Raw genomic sequence first — 17,488 nt, forward strand, 5'->3', positions numbered from 1 at the left:
TCACGAGGATAGATTCCTTCAATGTCTCTTACTACCTTTTCTAACAACAAATTTTATTTGATGTGACTGTCCATACCCTCCTTTGGGGGACAATTGCCTATAGAATATTTTTCCATCCCTTTATTTTTGGTTATATTTATTTTTGGAACTTAAATGTGTTTTCTGGATGCAGAAGAAAGTAGTATTTTGTTTCCTAATACAACTAGATCCTGTTTGTGCTTTTATTGGTGAGTTCAGTTTATTGACATATAGTGATTGCTGATACAGGAAAATCTTGTGTCATTTTGTCCATAGTTTTGTGATCCTGTTTAATTCCTTGTTCAGTTCTTCATATTCATACTTTAAATACTAAATCTTTTTAATATTACTTGTATATTTTTTAAAGATTTATTTATTCATATAAAAGCTGGGATACAGGCAAGAGGCCTAGGGGGGTGAGAGGATTCACCAGAGACAGAGTGGGGAGCAGAACAGGCAGACGGATGAAGACACTGCTGAGGGAAGCAGCGGGGAGACAGGAGAGGTCTGCTGCACCATGTGGGTATCTCCCGGGCTGACTGGGAATCAAACCTGCACTGCAGAGGCTACAGACAGCATTATAGCATTGCACTCAACCTGCTACACTGAGGTTTAGTTTTAGCAAGTTCCCAAAGGTTTCGTTTTTCTGAAAAAGCCCTTATTCTCTCATGTAGGAGGAGAGCATTGCATTTGAGGTGGAAATTTTTATATAGGAGTATTTTGAGTATGTCACATCATTCTCTTCTTGCCCATGGTGTTTCTTCATAAAGGTCTTATGTTACTCTAATTGAGATTCCTTTATAAGTTATCTGTTTCCCCCTCATCAGCTTTGTTATTTTTTTGTTGGACTCTTGGGAATTTTACTCTATGTCTTGCTATAAGTTTTCTTTTATTTAGGTAATTTAGTGTTATTTTAGATTGCTCTATATGTTCAGTTCCTTCTTCAAGTTTTAGAGTTTCTTCCATTTCTTCCTTAAATAGTTTTAGTGAAGTAAATAGCTTTTTAGTTCTCTCTCTTTGCCTTCTATGTTAGTTAACATTCATATTTCCTTTCCTCAGGGAATTAGATAATTCTAGAAATAATTCTTTATTTTCCCTATCGTATCTGTTTCTTTTTTAAAAAGATTTATTTATTTATACATGGAAGAACTGGGGTATAGGCTGGAGGTGTGGGGGTAAGAGGATTCACCAGAGGCAGAGTCGGGAACATAACAGGTGAACTGACTGAAATACAATGCTGAGGGGAGCAGCGGGTGAGACAGGAGAGGTCTGCTGCACCATGTGTGTAGCTCCCTGCCTGGGGATCGAACTCGTGCTGCAGAGGCTATGGATAGCTTCATAGTGCTGTGCTTAACCCCTTGCACCACTAGGGAGGCCCTGTTTCTTTTTCTATCTTGATTCTTTCGCCACTTGCATCTTCAAGTTCATTGTCAATTTTCCATTTGGTTTATTCTAATTCCTAGGTTTTCTCTAGTCTTTCATCTCTTCTGTTGATCTATGTTCTGTAATTTCATCATTTTCTTGTTTCAAGTTTTGATTTTATTTTTGTAGTCATTGATTGTTTATTATAGTATTAATTTGCTTTTCCAGTTACCTATTTCTGAACTGTTTTTCTGAGTTCTCTTGTTCAATTTCTTTGCTTTGTTTGATTATGGGCATTTTGTATTCTCTGCATCTGAAAGTAATGAAAACTCCTCCTTGTTGGGTCTTCGATGTTGGGTTCTGGTAGTTTGCTCTCTCTGTGTGGTGTTTTTTTCTACTGAAGACAGGTTGGCTATGTGTGTTTTTCTTCTTGTTGTTTTCTTTCAGGTTTGTGCAGCTGTTTAGGCTTCTATTGTTTGTGGGTACTTTTTCACTATTCTGGGATTTGCCAGGTGGTGGGCATAGCTGTTGAAGCCTTATAGTATCTGAGGTGGTGCAAAAGCCTCCCCCAAAGCAAATCTGTACTTGGTTCTGATATATTGGGTAGCAAGGAGGGCAGAAGGTCTATGGATCATATTTCCTGGGACCTACTCCACCCCAAAGTTGCAGCTCTGGACTTGGTCTTCGTGGCTTGGGCAGCTAGTAGGGGGCAGGGACAGTAATTTCTGTTTACTTTGTAATTACCTACTGAGTTATTTAACAATAATTCCCAAAACCTGGCATTAGTTATTGTTCATAAGTCAATATTGTAGTTATAGATACAGTATTCTCTTGAATCATTACAGAAATATATGGGTAATTAGGTATGTATTCTCATGCATTTGAAGTCCTCTTATATATATTCCATAACCCATTATCTTTAGACAATAATAATGAAATGAAACCATGTTCTAGTAGATCGAATGCAGGGGGTTATTTGAAATAAAGATAATGCGATCAAAATTCTTTCCTATATAGAGTGGATGAAAACTATTTTACATGTATGTGTATCCAGATAGATAGGTAGACAGATAGATATAGGAAATTGTTAGGGAAAGGAAAACTGATTTGGATAAATATATTCTGAGAATGCAGAAAATGAACCTTGGCTTTCTTTTAAAGGCTATTTCTTAGGATTAAGAGAAGAGATTTCAGATAATGAGCATGAAAAAAATACATATTCTTTTACCCATTCTTTGCCTAGACCTCTTAAGTAAAATGTCTGTGTATACATGAAAAAGGTAGTATTCATTAAAGTCCTTACATTATATTATTTATTATATGAAAAGTTGGTAGTACTAGGAAGAACTCCCAAGTAAGGCATCTATTCACTGAGAATAGATCTGCTGCTCACACCTTTACTGTGACTCTAGCCCAGGTTTCCTGTTTCTTTGCCATAATTAAGACTTAAGTAAGCAAAATTTTCTGTTTTTAATTTGGTGTTTGTTACTTTTTTCAGATTGGTGTTGTGTTGTTACTAAAAAATAAACTAGTTTTTATTTTACTATGTAGAAATTGAGATCTAAATCATTAATATTAATGATTAGTTTTACATACTAAGTTACATAATAATTTAGAGGTTTAAGCTTTAATACAGAATGAATGCTGTGGTCTTTTGGTGCCCACATTTATTTTTGATTGTGTTTTTGAATAGGTTCCTGGTATAAATCTACCTATCAATCAACTGACTTATTTCTTTGCTGCAGTGCTCATTAGTGGTGTTGTACATGAAATTGGACATGGGATTGCAGCCATTAGGTAAACTACATTTATCTTTCTTTTTTTAATATATGTATAATAAACAATGTAGTAAGTTTTTGTACTATTTTTCTTCTTTGGTGTTTTTACTTTCCATAGGTATTGTATATAGCCACTATTGGTATTTTGAGGTAGTTTATGCTTTATGGAAATGAATAAGATATTAATGACTATGTTAACCATGTGCACATCTATGATCCTGGTACTTTCTTTTCCCCAGATGATTAAATTCTGTGGTGCTTCAAGGATTTGCATCCAATCTTAAACACATTTCTATTTATATGAGTTAGATTGATAACCATTGTTCTCAAAACCCAAGTATCTTCTTGCTTAGTGTGTTTTTGACTTATCAGATTGAATATTTTTCTCTCTGTTTGTGTATCTATTAGCTGGAACAAGAAAACTGAAATTCTTGGTTTGTTGTTACAAACTAGTGTACTATCTTGAAACCCAAATAGAAGCTGGAAAATGAGACATGGGGCTTTTTTTGAAGTGTCATGACCAGATTTTGGTCTTGGCTAGCCACAATTCATCATTCAATTTTACCTGGATTTTTTTAACAATCTACTCAATGTCTAAAATACTGATTTCTGAGAGGACAAGTTACAGCTCTTCTGATTTCTACTGGTAGTCACTGCCATAAAGACCAGCTGAGTTTGATAATTGGGCTGGGTGGGTCAGCTTAAGGTTAAGAATTACTTTTGTAGAGGAAAATTAATCAGACCAGGGGTAGCCTGACTAGTAAATAAATAAATCATCATCTTAATCAAGCAGATGGTATCTCACACATCAACGTGGTACTTAAGTAGATATCTACTATTTTTTTTTACTTTGACATCAACAAATATTTAGCTATGTGGCTTTTAGGATATTTTTATATAGATGCATTATTAATGATTTAACCATTCAAAGCTATTTGTGAAATAATTTGAATAATTTCAGTTTAAAATAATACTTGTCAAGAAAAGTTAGTTTTACAAAGGTGTTCATTTGGGCTTTCAATACTAAATGATTATAGAACACATTAAGGTTTCATATACATAGATATACGCATGTGTGTGTGTACACATATATGTGTATGTATCTATACATACCTGTGTATGTATATAAAATAAGTCTGTGTGTGTATTGTGGGGGGCAAGGGATACATGCTCCACTTTGATACTTAACTGCCATGAGACTATAATTTTCTCAGTTCACAGAATGCATGCCTCTCATCTTTTCCAAAGTGCTGAACAACCATATTCTCTCCTGAATCTTTGCTTATCTTTACATTCCCTCAAACAAATTGCATCCCCTACTATTATGATCTAGGGACTGACAACTTCTATGTATTTTGACTCCAGATATTTCTCCTGCATTTTATATCAAACATAAAAACCAATATATCACTGTGGACATATATATGGTGTGGCTTTCACTCATTATTACCTTTGTTCTTTTACTTTCTCTGTTTGACTTTTTTATTAATTGACATTATTTGGATAACTGAATTTTGAGAGTCATATGTAATTTTCGTTTTGCCCTTTTTTCATCTCAATTATCAAGTCATATAGTTTCTAAATTCTCAACGTTTAAAAATTTGTCAATTTTTTTGCACATTGTTTATTTAGCTGCTACTTTTTCTCTTTTCAGCCATTGACTCTCATCTACCTTATTATAATGTTGTTTTAAAGAATTAGAATTCATTCTATGGGGACTCAATCTGAGGGGATAGGGGCAAGGAAATATTGTCTAAAAAATGTAAAAAATGGTAAATGTTAAAATAAAAAAAATAAAAACAAAAGAAAAAGAAAGGTGGGAACATGCTCTGTACCTGTTTTCCAAACAGGGGTCACCTTTGGATCCCACTCTGATGCTTACCCCCATTTATCCTTTGGAATATGCTTATTTATTTATTTCCTGAAATAATGACCTTTAAGGCTAAAAAAACACACAAAATCCTTAAATGATCAGTTACTAAGAATGCAATTTGGGGGCTGCGTTTTTTTTGTTTGGTTCTTTTTATCTTATTGCCACTTGTTTTGCTTGTTTTCACTTTCTGCAAGTTCACAGCACATGTAAAGTTTTAAATAAAATTTATTTTTAGTAAAAAAAAAAGAATTAGATTTCATACACATACAAATCTTTTAAAAACTATTAAAAATCATATAAGTAAACTCAGAGTTGTTTTGGTTAGTATGGGGTATCAATATTCATTTTTCAAGTAAGAATTTGAATTTATACTTAGGAGTCTTAAGATTATGTAATTGCATTAATTTAATAAATACAATTGCATTAGTAAAATGTTTTTTCTGATGTGATTTTTTTAGGGAACAAGTTCGATTTAATGGCTTTGGGATTTTTTTCTTCATTATTTATCCTGGAGCATTTGTTGATCTGTTCACTACCCATTTGCAACTTATATCACCAGTTCAGCAGTTGAGAATATTTTGTGCAGGTAACAGACAAATTATTTTTTGAAAAATTTATCTGTATATTGACAACAGGTTTATAAAAATTATGCTTATCAGAAATGAAAACTACTTGTTTTTTTGGTTGACAAATTTGTTCGATAAGACTTTGGGTTAAGAGACAGGATAAAAACATTTATTTAAGTCCAAATTATTAAAAGAATGAAACAGCTAAAATGTAGTGAGTTTTATCAAACCAAGGAAAAGAAGAGCCAACTAAGGGGTGAGTGAAAATAATTTAGTAATAAAGATGGTGTATTGTGCAAGGATAGATAGATGAACCCTTCTGTAGTTATAACTCATATAGAGAAAAATAACTTTTAAAAGAAAGTACCTACATGCATATGCCCTCTGTATACACAGATATGTCTACACCACATCTTTCAGTTTCTACCTTCACATAGTTGCTGCAGCTGTCTAGAGGCTATTGTGTATGGGTCTAATTCTAAAACCTAAAGTTCCTAGGACAGGTGTTACGAAGAAAAAATTGGATATTAGTGGGAACCTGTACAGCTAATCTGGAAATCGGGTAACCAGACTGTAACTATTGTAGATGTTGTCTGTTTTATATCCAGCCTTACTTATCATATATGTGTGTTGTGTCAAGGTTAACATAGATCTATGCAAGAATATAATTCTGGATTGTAAAATTGATTATACTTAGTAAAATTATTATACTCCTATATCAATGTATGTTAAATAACTGGATAACTTTGGAAACTGAGGTCTTAAATACATTGCACATACAGTAAAGTAACAGAAATGTGTAAATGGAAAAGTAAAGAAGTTAAGAAAGTATAAATTCCTTCACAAGTGACTCTCTTGCTGCTTTCATCATTGCCAGATTTTCTTTAGCAATTTGCATGTTGTAAATCTTAAGTCCTAAATAATCCAATGTTGAGTATTTTTTTCCCCATTTGTGTCCTAGTCTCACTGGATAAGATGACATAAACCTGAATAAAATTAGTCAAAGTAATCTAAACTCTTCCTGTTGCTTGACTGTTATTTTATTTAAATTATGAAAAACAACCAAAATAACACTTATCATCACAGTTATTTAGCATTTGTCTCAGAGATCTTACCCATCTGTAAGACAGACAGGTGAACATTAAGGTATGAAGTTTTTTCTTGCTTATCTTACAAATAAATATAAATCTTATAATTTGATTTATTATGAAACTATTAAATTAACATTTAGTTTATAATGACATATAAGAGAGATAAGTTGTTATAAGGAACATATAGGAAGTATTCTTGGATAAATTAAAGTATATTATAAGCAAAACACCCGGTTTGTACCCAGGAGATTTCATTGTATATGACCACTTAGAACCAAAGCTAAACTGAACAAAAAGGCAATGAAATCCAACTACCACATATTAATTAAACAAAATATTTACTTAAAAATTCAAGTATTGGAGATAGAAATTTTAATTGGGTGCTACAAAGAAAGTACTGTAAAGCTACAATGAAGAATATAGTTAAATCACTAAGTAGCAAAGCTTATCACTTTCACTTTTTGCATAATGATTAAATTATAACAATTTAACAAAGATAACTTAAAATTAAAAAACCTCATATCAGATTACTACCTGGGAGGTCTTATTTTTAGGTGTAACATTTTTATTTTTTCATATGTGCATGTGTTTCATTCATCCTCTACCCAACCACCCATGGAAATACATTCTTTGCTGTGATCATTCCATTCCCTGCTGCCATTCCCCTCCATTCCTTCTAGTAAGCATTAAATTTTTTTCACTGAGTTTTCACTGGGTGAGAAATAGACATCTATTAAAATTTTTAAATTTAATCTCTAAAACAGATAATAACTTTTCCTCAACACACATAATTTGAGAGGAAAAAGCCTCATTTGACTCCTCAAAAAATTATTCCTGCTATATTTTGCCTACGTGAGTTTTTTGTTTTGTTTTAGAGCACAGGTGAGTAAAACCATCTAATGTGTTTTAATTTCTGACTTAATATGTCACCTCAGCATACCAAAATTGCACAATTTAATATGGGAGAGTTCCTTTTTCTCCACACCCTCGCCAACAATTATTGTTGCTAGTTTTTTTAGTATGTGCCATTCTCACTGGTGTAAGATGGTATCTCATGGTAGTTTTGATTTGCATTTCCCTGATGATAAGGGATGTTGAACATTTTTTCATATGCCTGTTGGCCAATTGCATTTTCTTAGAAGTGTCATTTTAGCTCCTCTGCCTATTTTTTGTTGCTTACTTTGTTTTGTTGAGTTTAGTCAGCTCTTTGTAAATCTTTGTGATCTGTCCCTTATCATTAAGTAGTATTGTATGCAGAAATTTTCTCCCAATGGGAGGGGTGTCTCTTTGTTTTGGTTAAGAATTTACCAGTGGGGGCAATAATTGACTAGTCCATAGAATTGGAGCATGGCAGAGTTAATGGCCCCTTATTGAGGAGGTAATCTTTTCCAGGAGGTAATCTTTTCCAGGAGGTAATTGTTTGCCACTCTTAGAATCACCTGACTTATCCATAGAGGCAATAAACAGGGGAGCCATCTCACCTCTGGTCTTCCGAGGAGGTCTTCATAGAGATAGAGGCAGCTGAAGAACCTGTGAGTTGGCCAGCCCCCTCCCTCTCTGGAGGATGAGACAATCTCTCTCTTAATGCTCTGGGGACAGCTTACTGTGGCTGAGGTGTCCCAGTTGCTATCAGTGGAAGCTGCTGGCAGCCCACTAAGAGGGTCAGGCAAATGCCCTAAGATGCAGCAGTCTTGGGTGAGTATGAGGTGGTAGGGCAGTGACAATGGCAACTGCCATCTACTGAGCCCTTCTCTTGTCTTTCTCCCTTTCTTTTTGTTAGTCTAGTTAATCCCCTCCACATTATTGTAGGCCCTGAAGGCTGTGTCCAGTCTCTGGAGACTCTGCCTGATGTCAGGGCAAGACTGGCTAATGAAGGAGACCTCCAAAATGTTGATCTTTTACAGTCGCTGGGTCTACATGATAATTGACTGGCTTAATAATTGCCTTTTGTCTGCCCTGAAGGAGACAGGTAATCATTTGGTCCCTGACCAGAGTCGAAAGCAGCCCAAGAATACTTGAGTCCTTACTGTAGGTAAAAAAGATATTAAAATTTGGTTTTACATAAGTTCTGATATTAAGCTTAGCATGTCACTCAAGCACATCACATTTTCACCTCTCTCAGTCCTTCAGCACTTTTTTTTTTACCTTCTTACTAATCCCTCTCAGAACTTTAACACTTTTTTTTGCTGTATATCTTTAAATTCTTTCCAAGACCTTCAAAGATTCCATTCCAAATACATTATTCCTTATTAAACGCAACTATACTTGTATTCAGAGTTATTACATTCCAATTTTTAATTTTTAGATTTTAAGACTCTTATGGCAGAATTCCATTAGGGAACCAAACCGCACTCAGGAGATGGGAAGATCTTTATTTCCACCTGCAGACTTAGAGGAGATCCTCTCCAAAGTCTGACACCTGAGCAATTAGATATTAGTTGCCTTTGCAGGGTACATTTGTACTTTAAAGTAAGCAAGGAGTACAGAAGCAGGAGACTGTTAAAAGCAATTATTTGGGGTAAGTCAGGAGTGTGGTTTTGGAGAGAGTATGAGGGTGGGACCTGAAAGGGCTGGTGAATGGGTCCACTTGTGCTATCTTCTTTTTGACAAAGGAGGCCAAGGGTCTGGGCACAGTGGATAAAGAGTTTGAAGGGTTGGAAAGAACTAGGGAGTAATTGAAATGAGAGCCTTTTTGGGCTAGTGGATGGATGAGGGCCTTAAGGGAGCCCAGAGGTTTGTGAGGGTTACCTTTGCTGGCCTTGTAGCGAGGTTTGGCTATGAAAGAGAAGTTAGGGATCCAGATGCAGAAAGAATTGAAGAGGCCAGACAAGATTCCTTTTTGTAGTTGGTAGGAGGAGTGATTCTGAATAAGGAGGTGTGCCTTGACAAAGCAGAGGATTAAGGGTTTAAGTTCCCTGAATATTTTATAGGGTACTGTTGAACTGTATATAAGGAGAATGGAATGTTTTGCACTCTGACTTTGACTGGTGTTGGTGGGTAGCCACCCAGCTGTAACTGCTAGAAGGATCTGATGAGGCAAGCACATCTGGTAGAGAGAAGGGTGAGAGCAGAGAATAAGGAATGCCTGCATGTAGGGAATCTCAAACCATTTGCCTTTTCAATTTGTTGTGCCCAAGGTCATCAGACTCGGCGAGCATAGCCTCCAAGAACCCAAAGACAGCTGATGCAAACACAAAAGGGAGTTTATTGCAGACTCGAGTCCGGGTTCATGGCACCTACCAACACAGTGGCAGATACCAAGAGCCCCGAACAAAGGAAGCAGAGGTCTTTAATAAGGTTAAATTATGCTGGCAGTTACTCATTGGCTACAAGGATGAGTTCTCCAACTTTGCCAGGCTATCATTCTAAGCTGACTGGCCAGGCCAAGATGCAGCTCCAACCTGCAGCTCCAATTACAGCAAGTTCGCCCTCATTGGTGACCAGAGAGTAAGGGTGGAGTGAGGGTCCAAACTATCTCTGGAATGCAGTCTTTACCCAGCAAAACCTTAAATTGTAAAATGGCAGTTACACAAAGCAATGGCTATAATACTTATGCTTGGTTCCACACAATTGATGAAATTATTTAAATCTTATAAAATGTTAGTATTGAGAATGCCGAATTCAGGCCATGGGCTCTTATTGTGTTGTTTGTAAGTAGGACACATTTGGGTGAAGATTTGGAAAACAGAATGATGGTTACAGAGGGCAAGAGTGGGGAGGTAACGGGTAGGTCAGGCTGATTGATTGTTGGTGGTGGGCAGGTATGATATATACAGTTCTTTACGCGAGAAATCTAAAATCTATACTATATTGTTAATTGTTTCTTAAGTAGTAAAAAGAGGATTCGTGTGATGTGTTATTCTTATGATGTGATGTAAGACATAAATGTTGTTTCACAGGCCCTAAACTTGATTATGATCTAACATTTAAAATAGAAACAAGTTCTTTTTTACAAATGCCATCGGTTTTGCTCAACACAGTTCAGTGGAAATTTTCCACTTTCTATTAATTTTTATTTGAATAACCTGAAGTTTTTAAAAAATATCTCCTTTATTTAAATTAATATTTTATTTTTATGAAACTTCTGGTATAATATATTGACAACATGTGTTCAGTTAGTGCTAAGTTATATTACCATTTGATCTTTCAAATGTGTTATTAGAATACTCATATTTTAACTTCAGCATTAATTTGTGTATCATGCCAATTATGTATCTAACTGCTTAGCTAGTAAGTTGGTTTATCTACCTCACAGGTTTTGGCCATTTTACCAATTTATTAGAATGTACAGGTATTATAAAATCTAAAGTACAAGAACATCATTGCCATAGAGTGTGCTTATTTCTCTTTTTTAATTTTTTCAGGCATCTGGCATAATTTCATACTTGCACTTTTGGGTATTTTAGCTCTTCTTTTCCTACCAGTAATTCTCTTGCCATTTTATTACACTGGAGTTGGGGTACTTATCACTGAAGTGACAGAGGTAAATAATAAGTTGCTTGGGATATTTCTTATATTTGTGACTTAATTCTTGAAATATTGAGAAGTCATTTATTCAGATTTTCATAATAAACAAAAATCTCAATTTTATCTATAGAAATTACTTTTTTTATAATTTCTGCTATAATTGCTATCTCTGTATAATTTTTTCTAGAGAATCCCACTCTGACAATACAACAGTGGTTTTTAAAAACATCATAAAAATGGCTTTGTTCTGAGTCACAGAGATAATATCAAGATTATCTACATATAGTTTTTGGATAAAATGTATAATTTAGCTTTATATTTGTATCCTGTTGTTGATTCACATGTATTTATTCCTAAGAAAAAAAATAAGAAGAAACAGACTTGCCAGCCAGGACATTTAATAGAAATGTAAAAGTACTCTCTAAAGTTTATATTTCACACCCTTATATAATAAACTGATGTGATAGCATAAAGATGTTTATTCAAATATTGAGAACAGGAAATTTTTTCCATGAGCAACTGACTTAAAGTGATCCATTCATATTGCTAATAGTTATGTTTTCAAGAATTCAGTATTTCTTGAATACTGTTTTCAAGAATACAGTATTTTATACTATTTAGAAATTCTCCTGAACTTTTACCTCACAATCAGAAAATAAGTGTTAGGGCCACAAAGGCAAATGACTAATTTTACCCCAAGAAGAAAATGAAAATTAGCAACCTGGGATAGTTGTTAACCATTTTAATGTTATTGATCAGCAAGTGAATTTTTTTCAGTTGCCAAAACCATAGATGTTCCACATTTCTGTGTCCTGGAATCAAAGCAATTTTAGCTGGTTTTGTTCTGCATTATTAAAAAAATATCTTCGTTTCGGTGTTTTTCTTATTTGCTCATTGTAATCACAGCTTGTGTTCACACATTATCTGATTTGCCCTTTCCTAAGGACTCGCCTGCTGTTGGACTCAGAGGTCTTTTTGTGGGAGATCTTGTCACCCATCTACAGGATTGCCCTGTTACTAATGTGCAAGATTGGAATAAATGCCTAGATACCATCACCTATGAGCCCCAAATTGGTTACTGTATAAGTGCATCTACTTTACAGCAGTTAAGCTTCCCAGTTAGAGGTATGTATATTCCCTCAGTATGTGATAATGCTTCAAGCAGCAGTACTTGCCATCCACAAATACTTACAACATGTCTATAAATATAATTTGTTCCAATATTTTAAAAATTACATCAATGAAGTAATAATAGACCCAGATTTATAGACATTCTTCCTGATAAGTTAAGAAAGTATTTTTCTTACATGGTTATTTAACTTCTCATTCTGTAATATCTTATTTTACTTTCAGTACACCACGAGTCTATCTCCTTCTTTTGAAAAGTACTAAGTCATGATTTAAAATAATCATGATCAATTTATGGATTCCAGTAATAAAATGCATGCCCTAATATATCTTTAATATATAATTTTATAAGAGAAAAGTATATAATAAAATTTATAGATGGTTACTTCAGAATTGATAAAATACTGACATATAAACTCAAACATAAACATTCAGTATAATTTGTTAGCCCAGAATTTTCATGGGGATTTTGAGAAAGAAAGATAGACAAAGTCAGCTAAGTGAGAAGTCTCAAATGCAGTCTGGCGCCAGTGTTAGCATCATAGTCGGTGGCATATTCAAAACCATTTGTGTTAGTTATTTTTATGGCAAGCATTTAGGGGAAGTCATCCTGCCATAAGAAAGTAACCAATTAGGACCTTCCTGGTGGCGCAGCACTTGAGCACTAGGCTGTGAAGCTGCCCGTAGCTTCTGCAGCATCTGTCTGCTTGTTCTGCTCCCCGCTCTGGCTCTGGTGAATTCTCTTACCCTTCCGCGCTACTGACTGTACCCAGTGCTTGTATAAATAAATAAATAAATCTTAAAAAAAAAAAAAGAAAGTAACCAACTAGTGTATATGTAAGTCTTACATGACAGTATTTTAAGAGGTTGTACTATTGCTCTGCAGTCCTAATGACCAATTCCCCAAGAATATATTACTACTTACCAAGTGAAAAGAAATCATTGGAATTTTTTCTTAAAATATAATTCATCTTTTAAAATATTTTTTACAAAAATTTTAACTATATATTAAAATCAAGGAAATAGTATAACTAATCCCCATGTATCATTTTCCTACTTTCAATTATTAACACTTTAAACATCTTTTCATCTATTTTTTTAAAAAAGATTTATTTATTTATTTATACAAGCGCTGGGTCCAGTCAGAAGCACGGGAGGGTGAGAGAATTCACCAGAGCCAGAGCGGGGAGCAGAGCAGGCAGAAGGACCGAAGTACACTGCTGAGGGGAGCAGCGGGCGGCAGGAGAGGTCTGCGCGCCATGTGGGACCCTCCTCCGGTGGCCGGGGAGCAGCCGGGGATCGAACCGGCGCTGCAGAGGCTTTGGGCAGCTTCACAGTCCAGCGTTCAACCGCTGTGCCACCAGGGGAAACCCCTTTTTCATCTATTTACTCCAGCTTTTACAGAATATTGCAAAGCAGAAATTCTAATTTATTATTTATTGAGGTGACAGGTATTTCTTAACAGTGAATTCTTGAAAACATAACTACTCACTTTAAAATCTAAAATTCCTGCTTATCATATTGTATTCACTTTTCCTTAATTGTTTATGATTAGTTTTTTTATTTAGTCATTATGTTATGGAGCAACCCCGATATAAAAATGGGTTGCCTGGCTGTGGGTCCTCATCTGCGTGCTTGAAAGGGACTTATTTATATTCCACTACAGGCACACACAAAAGGTTAATTAAAAAAAAAAAAGGTTAATAAAATGTTTATTTACAAGGCAAAGGGAAATGAGGAAATGTACAACTCAGGGAGAAAATAGGGAAATAAAGTCTTTAATGCGGCCTACCTGATCCGCCGACCTGGAAACCCAAAGACACTCCAAGAGCTGGCCAAGAGCTGGCCAAGCACTGCGAGCTGGCAGAGAGCCAGAAAAAGGAACCCCCCCCACCCCCCAAAAGCCCATGTGTCTGGTTTTATACCAAATCTGGCTACTTAACCCCACCCTCAGATCCCAGCAACCTTCCCTTTGGTGGTGATGGGATTTGGAGTTCCCATTGTCTTTTGGCTTTGGTCTGGAGTCAGGGGTGAAGTCCACAAAGCCTGTATGGAATTAGCTTTTGGACATCCTTTTCCCCTAACAATTATACATTTTAAATCTCTTTTATAACAGTGTCTACTACAAATTTGTTTTTATGTATTTGTTGAAGTAATTGAATAATTTTTGTAGAATTTTCCAGAATCTGAAATATTTATATACTACTATGTTACATATGTTAGTGGCGTTATAAGGGAAACTGGAAGCATACAAATCCATATTATTGCTAAATATTAAACATTTATATGTGCATACTGGTCCTACAGATTTCCCGTAAAGTATTTATTAAATTACAGTCTTCATGAGACTCAGAATCCTTTATTTTGGCATCAGACTATAGTGCAATCATACTGCCCATCACTTCATTGATAGAAGTACTCTAATAGGGTACTTTCTTACAGTAGGATGACTTCCCCCAAATGCCTGCCATAAAAATAACCAACTCAAATGGTTTTGAACATGCCACTTACCATGATACAGAAATCAGTATACAATTTTCAATGCATTCTTCTGTATGAAAAATAATCCATTATTTCCATGGATTAGTTTTAAGCTTCCATAGATTACACTTTAAGTTCTTTATCATTTTTCTATAGTTCCTGAAAAACTATTATAAACAAAAAAATTCATTAGCTAGTGCTCATCCATCTATGTTGCCACTTTGGTCTCAAGCTTCGAGACTTATAATATAAATTTTGCCATTTAAATCACCTAGTTTGTCACATTTTGTCATAATAACTGAGCTAAGACAGTCATGAATCAGAAGCACTTAATTTGCATCCAGCTAACTTTGATATACCTTCCTTATGAACAGATGTCAAGGATATATTCATTTTGGGAATCTGTAATCTAAGTGAAGATATTTATGTTTAATTAAGGCAAAATTTACTGTATTTTGAATGTTTAAATTGAACAGATGTACAAGACACATTCAGGTTATGTATTTATTACTGCTAAATTATGAAACTTCTCTGCATTTAAAATTTTCTTAAAAAATAAAAATACAGGGCCTCCCTGGTGGCGCAAGGGGTTAAGCACCACACTATGAAGCAATTCACAGACTTTGCAGCATGAGTTCGATCCTGGGCCAGCCAGGGAGCAACCCACATGGCAAAGCAGACCTCTCCTGACTTGCCTCTCCTGACTCAGCAGTGTATTTCAGTTAGTCTGCCTGTTCTGTTCCCTACTCGGTCTCTTCCCACTCGGTCTCAGATGAATCCTCTCACTCCCCATGTCTCTGGCATGTGCCCCAGCTCTGGTATGCATAAATAAATAAATCTTAAAGAAAATACAATCCATTGGTACTATTATTTTTAAATTTTTAATTGTTTGAAAAATTAGTGAGAAGGTATAAAACATAATTAAGGCATGCAATAACTTAAATTTATAGCATAAAGTCATAATAGCTCATTAATGACAAGGATATTACTGTGCTGAAACTATCGGGTAGGATAAATTTTTGCTACAGCTAAAATTCAAGCTACAGCTAAAAATGCCAAACAACCTAAATTTATAAAATGCTTTATAAAACAATGTCATTTCACTTTATTTTTGCCTTAGAAGCAAAATCATTAAAACATAGTTATATGGAACACACTCTAATAGATTGTTTTTCTTTAGCATATAAACGACTAGATGGATCCACAGAATGTTGTAAGAATCATAGCCTCACAAATGTGTGCTTTTCCTACAGAAATAATTTCAATAAGCATTTGGTAAGTTGTCTATTCTAGTTTTTACAAAATATGTATATAAATTAAAGTGAAATATAAGGTTACTTCTCATTTGTTACAACCTCTATTTCCTGTCACATTTCTTTGATAATATCTAAAAATTTAGTGTTAATATCTTCTTTGTTCAGATCTTTAATTTATAAAGGGGAATATATATGTCATTTCTTTCATGTGAACTATATTCATAGAAATTACTAATACACTAAATGACATGAGAAATATTAAAGGAATGTAACTTGGAATTTTCTCATTTTTATCTCTTTTAATTCAATAATTTTTGTAAATTAATTGGTTATTATCAATATTTTTATTTGTAGCATACATGTCTACCTACCCGAAAAGCAGTTGAAGCCACTCAAGTTTGTAGAACCAATAAAGAGTGTACAAAAGATTCAAGTTTTTGTATGACACCTTCTATGGAAATACATACCCGTCTAATAAAAGTGAAACATCCTCCTCAAGTTGATACTTTGTACATAGGGCAGCCACAGCACCTTCACTACACAGGTGGGTATTTTTATTATAAATTTTCATAAAGTCATTGATACAAGTTTCTTTTTTTAATTAATAAATTTTTTATTTTTATATTCCCCATACAATTGCAACCCCCTTATTTTGACCCCAATACTCCCTCCCCGCCCCCCCACCCTCTGGTTCATAATTTTTTGTTGATTTTGATTTTCACTTTCTTATAATTATTCATTTCCTGGTCCCTTATTAAGTTTTCTAGATTCCTGCTATGACTGAGACCATCCGGTATTTTTTCTTTTTCTTTCTGGCTTATTTCGCTGAGCATGAATCCTTCCCGTGCCATCCATGTTGCTGCAAACTGCATGTGTTTATTTTTTTTGAATGCTGAGTAATATTCCATGGTGTATATGGACCACATCTTCTTGATCCAGTCGTCTAGTTTTGGGCATTTGGGTGGTTTCCAAAGCTTAGCTATTGTAAACAGTGCTGCTATAAACATAGGGGTGCAGGTGTTCTTTGGAATGGATGTTTCTGTGTCCTTTGGGTAAATACCTAGGAGTGGAATTGCTGGGTCATATGGAAGCTCTATGTTTAGTAGGTCCAGAAATCTCCACACAGCTCTCCATAGTGGTTGGGACCAGTTTGCACTCCCACCACAGTGCAGAAGAGTTCCTTTTTCTCCACACCCTCGCCAACATTTGTTGTTGCTAGTTTTTTTTAATATGTGCCATTCTCACTGGTGTAAGATGGTATCTCATGGTAGTTTTCATTTGCATTTCCCTGATGAAAGTGATGTTGAAACATTTTTCACATGCTGTTGGCCATTTGTATTTCCTCTTCAGAGAAGTTTTTCTTTTTGGCTCTTCTTTCCATTTTTTGACTGGATTATTTTCTTTGTTGTTGTTGAGTCTCATCAGCTCTTTGCAGATTTTTGTGATCAGTCCTTTATCATTAGTGTTG

The 17,488-nt window shown here is 34.9% G+C and overlaps 1 protein-coding gene across 1 annotated transcript in view; it reads left to right on the top strand.

Annotated features, from left to right (window-relative positions):
* LOC119250808 (membrane-bound transcription factor site-2 protease-like) overlaps window positions 1–17,488 on the top strand; it is a 73,902-nt gene that overhangs the window by 12,965 nt on the left and 43,449 nt on the right. Inside the window, exons 4-9 of the mRNA XM_037518408.2 lie at window positions 3,074–3,177; window positions 5,490–5,617; window positions 11,053–11,171; window positions 12,100–12,280; window positions 15,945–16,039; window positions 16,375–16,564. Of these exons, the coding sequence (XP_037374305.1) occupies window positions 3,074–3,177; window positions 5,490–5,617; window positions 11,053–11,171; window positions 12,100–12,280; window positions 15,945–16,039; window positions 16,375–16,564 (817 nt within the window). The remainder of the gene's footprint in view (window positions 1–3,073; window positions 3,178–5,489; window positions 5,618–11,052; window positions 11,172–12,099; window positions 12,281–15,944; window positions 16,040–16,374; window positions 16,565–17,488) is intronic.

The sequence above is a fragment of the Talpa occidentalis genome, unplaced genomic scaffold, assembly GCF_014898055.3.
Source record: "Talpa occidentalis isolate TD23 unplaced genomic scaffold, MPIMG_talOcc4v2.1 talOcc4.18, whole genome shotgun sequence".
NCBI classification, from domain to species: Eukaryota; Metazoa; Chordata; class Mammalia; order Eulipotyphla; family Talpidae; genus Talpa; species Talpa occidentalis.